Below are 4,841 nucleotides of genomic sequence, written 5' to 3' on the forward strand. Positions count from 1 at the left end.
TATTGATTAACTTATATTTTCCTTAAAGTAATACGACTGTAATACGTACGAAGTTTTAAGATAATTTGCCTGATTGCAAAGAAGAACGTTAGATTAATTTAAAAGTATTACTAAAAACTAAAAAGTGGTAGTTAGCATCATCAGAATTAAAGCCAATTTAATAATTAGCTTAACATCCTTTTTGGCCAAAAAATTTGAGAAGAATGTTAATTTGGAGCAGCCTAAATAAATATAATAATTTTATGATAAATTTGATTTAATCATGCAATCATAACATAAAATTAAATCATTTTTAGATATGTGTATTACAATAATAAAATTTAATAATCCATTACTTACTTTGTTGAAACACTATCAGATTCTTCAATACAACAGTCCAAAAGTTCTTATTGTGACAATTCTATATAAATTAATAGTTAATTATAAATTAAATTTCAAAATAGTGTAAAGTGAATAACCGTTTAAAATTACCTGTAAATTCTATTGCTTTTGTTATATGTAATTCGCTGTTATATAATGTTTTTAAATGGCCTAATTTACTAGTTGATTCAGAATATTGTTTTAGTATTCCATTGTTGTAATTTCTTAATTCTTCAAAAATAATGTCATCAGTTTCAAAATGAATTAATTTTTGAATTATTTCATTTGCTGTTGGTCGATTTAAAGGTGTTTCATCCCAACATTTATTTAATAAATGAACTAAAGATTTTGGTGTATTTTTACTAATTTTTGGTCTCATCCCATTTTTACAGATATCCATCATAAGCTTTAATTTATCATTATTTACATCATGAAAAGGTCTTTCTCCAGTGAATACTTCATTAATAATAATTCCAAACGCATAAATATCTGCTTTTTGGGTATATTGCTGTCCTCGCAATACTTCTGGGGCAATATAAGGTAAAATTCCATAAACCTTTTTTTCCTTTTCTTTATCATTTACTTGATTGACAAATTTACTTGATCCAAGATCAGTTATTTTAACTCTATCAAAGTCTTTAGTTAATATATTTTCGGAATGAATATCTTGATGAATTATATTTTTTGAATGAATTTCTTTAAGTCCTTCAGCAATATTTTTTAATATTTGGATTTTATATGTTGTAATCAAATATTTGTTATATTTATCTAAAAATTTTCGCAAACTTCCGTGACTTGCATATTCTAATACTAGTATATAATTTTGTGTATCTGGATCTTTTGATATACCATAAAGTTTAGTGATTTTATGAGAAAATCCTATTTTACAATATGATTGTACCTATAAATAAATAAAATATTAAGTATATAACTCTGTATATGTTAATATAAGAAAATAAAATTTACAATTCACGCTTACTTCTTGTAAGAATCCTGAAATATTATAACAAGAACTTTTAAGAACTTTTAATGCTACACTTTTATATCCATTACGACGTTTCCATTCTAATTTTATATGATCCCATTCATATATATTATTGTTTAGCCATAAAGCACTGTATACTTCTGAAAACCCTCCTTGATTAATATATGTAATATCAATAAATAAATTATAAGGTATCCACTCAATAAATTCACTTATTTTATCACTTTTACAATAATTATCTTTAAGAATAATGTTAATATCATTATTTTTACTTGGAAGATCACTATAATTATGACTAAAGTGTTCTATTTTACAATCATCACACCAATTGAAAAATAAAGCTTTTCTAGGTTTACAATCAGAACACAAAAAATGAGAAAAATTTTTCAAATAAGTTACCAAATTATATTTATATTTTTCATCTTTAGAAATACCAATAATCTGATAATCTTTTGGCTAAGTTTAAAAAATGTTAGAACTAAAATTTTTAAACAAAAAATTTAACTAAATATCAAACTTACTTCATTTAAAAAGTTCAAAAAGTCTTGTGAATATTCAAATACTAATATATAATTAAGTGATATAGGATTTTTAGATATTCCATGAATTATATAGGATTTAAAAGGTTCTGGACGTTCTTTCTTCATATTTATTTGCATCTATAATATTTGTCACATTCTCTTTAATTAAAGATCAAATTATTTTAAAGGGTAAAGCTCAAAGTAAAGGGAAACTTACTTTATTTTTATAATTAAGTAAATCATTTAAATTTTCAAACTCCATTAGTGTCAATACCATCCTATTACGCTCAGCAGTATAATATTTTATTGAAGAATCTTCTCTAATAGTAATATATGTGATATCTTCAAGTTCAATATAAGATATCCATTCAATAAGTTCGTTATCGAATTTACTTTCACAACAATTTTCTTTAAGAAAATTATCAATATCATTATTTCCACTGGGATATTCTCCATAACTTAATTGAAATTTAATCAATTTACATCTTTTACACCAGTCAAAATAACCATGACCTTGACATTTTATACATAAGATTTGGTCCAATACTAAAATATAGTTAGGCGATGCTGAGTCTTTAGATATTCCATAAATTTTGAAACCTTCTTTTTCTACTAATGCCTAATAGTAGTATTTATAATAAAATATTTCTTAAAAATTAGATCATTAAAAATTAAGTTTAAAAAGCATTGCAGCTTACCTTTATAGTAGTATCAAAGCCACATTTAAATTTTACCGCTATTACTTTTCTAATTTTTCGATTCCAACTAAATTTATCTTTATCCCAATCACAAATACAACCTTTTAACCATACTGCATTAAATATTTCACTACGAGTATATTTAATATCTTCAAATTCATTATAAGGTATCCATTCAATAAATTCTTCTGATAATCTACTTTCACAATAATTATTTTTAAGAAAATTATCAATATCATTATTTTTACTAGGAAATTCTCCATAATTTAATTGAAAATGATTCAGTTTACAACTCTTACACCAGTCAAAAAAACTGGACAATATTTGACAATTTATACATAAGTTTTGATTATAGCCTTCATCATCCAATACCAATATATAACTATGTGATGTTGGATCCTTAGATATTCCATAAAGTTTTTCTTTTAATACCTAATGTATGGTATTTACAATGAAATATCTCTTTAGTTAAAAATAGAATCATTCAAAGAAGATGAAGTTTTAGAAAGTATTGTAAGTTGTAACTTACCATAATATTAAAATCATTGATACTACACTTAAAATTCACTAATGTTACTTTTTTAACTTCTCGAATCCAGCTAAGTTTATCTTCATCCCAATCATAAATACAACCTTTTGACCATAAAGCATTATAAATTTCTTTATTATCTGCAGTAAGTACAATTTCTCTGAATTCATTGAAAGGTATCCATTCAATTAATTCTTTTGGAGATATACTATCATAATAATGATCTTTAAGAATATTGTCAATTTCATCATTTCCACTTGGAAATTCACCATAATTTAATTGAAAATGATTCAGTTTACAACTCTTACACCAATAAAAAAAATTGGATAAAATTTGACATTTTACACATAAGTTTTGATTATAGACTTCATCATCAAATACCAATATATAACTATGTGATGTTGGATCCTTAGATATTCCATAAAGTTTATATTGTTCTTTTTCTTTTAATACCTAATGAATGGTGTTTATAATGAAATATCATTTAAAAATAGAATCATTTATAGACAGATGTAAGATTCATAAAGTAATATAACTTACCCTATAAAAATCAATGATGTTATACTCAAAATTCACCAATGCTACTTTTTTAATTTTTCGATTCCAGTTAAATTTATCTTTATTCCAATCACAAATACAACCTTTTGACCACAAAGCACTATAAGTTTCTTTATTGACTACATTATGTGTAATATCTTTGAATTCTTCATAAGATATCCATTCAATAAATTCTTCTGATAATCCACTTTTGGAATAGTAATATTTAAGTCTATTGTCAATTTCATTATTTCCACTTGGGGATTTATCATAATTTAATTTAAAGTGTTTTAATTTACATGCGTCACACCAATCAAAGAAATTTGATTTAAATTTACATCCTAAACAAAGTTTTACAATCATTTGAAATTTTAAAGACTTTATATTACTTGTATCACCATCCATTTTTTTTGGATAAAGTTATGATCAAGAAAGTATTTAGGTGTGGAGTAACTGGAGTTATGATCATCAATTTATAGTGGATTATTAATAATATGTTACACAAACATGTGTGTGCATGTGATGGACCCGGAAAATTAAAATCATGTAATAAATAAATAAATAAATAAAAATGTTCTAATTTTGTAAATTTCTGCAGTAAATTTATTTTATGAATTTAAGTATAAGGAACTTTCGTTCAACATGCAATAATAAGAGATGTTTCTTTTTGGAAAACTATTCCTTTATGAAGTTATATATAATCGAGGATATTAAAAATTCTATCATCCTTTATTTTGAATACAGCCATATAGGGTTTAGAGGATGAAATTGGCGTATCCGGAAATGAATCTCCAGACTCCAGAGATCAGCACAGCAAAAGCGTGATTTCGAAAGAACATAGAAATGTGATATACTGTACGACATTTAATTGATCACGTGATAAAATCATGACGAGTTCAATTACCCTGATGTGCAAAAATAATTTATACTGCAACAGAAGTGTACGTGAAAGTTCCAAGAAAAATAAATAGGGCTCTGGGGTATATTCAGCAAATTGTAGCTTTATTTATCACAACAATTTTCTAGCACTTTTATATATATATCAAGAGAGAATAAATGCATCAGTATACTGTAATAAATATCCAAAAAACCATAAAATGCAAGCAATTCGTAATGACAATTATTTTATTATGGTTTTTTATTGTACATTGAAATTTTACTACAAAAGAAAAAGACAGATTAGTAAAAAGGATTTGCAAACCAATCCTTGA

General features: G+C 24.6%; 1 protein-coding gene across 1 annotated transcript; it reads right to left on the minus strand.

Annotated features, from left to right (window-relative positions):
* Nucleotides 1–386: 386 nt before the first annotated feature.
* OCT59_016843 (uncharacterized protein) lies at nucleotides 387–4,074 on the minus strand (the record flags this gene model as incomplete). Its single annotated transcript, XM_066145956.1, has 8 exons — nucleotides 3,634–4,074; nucleotides 3,094–3,546; nucleotides 2,565–2,996; nucleotides 2,084–2,485; nucleotides 1,867–2,004; nucleotides 1,340–1,801; nucleotides 472–1,261; nucleotides 387–400 (listed from the first exon to the last, which is right to left on the minus strand). Exons 1-8 carry the CDS (start codon nucleotides 4,033–4,035, stop codon nucleotides 387–389), a joined length of 3,093 nt encoding a protein of 1,030 aa, XP_066003690.1. The 5' UTR covers nucleotides 4,036–4,074.
* Nucleotides 4,075–4,841: the final 767 nt, after the last annotated feature.

The sequence above is a fragment of the Rhizophagus irregularis genome, chromosome 25 (assembly GCF_026210795.1).
Source record: "Rhizophagus irregularis chromosome 25, complete sequence".
NCBI lineage: Eukaryota > Fungi > Glomeromycota > Glomeromycetes > Glomerales > Glomeraceae > Rhizophagus > Rhizophagus irregularis.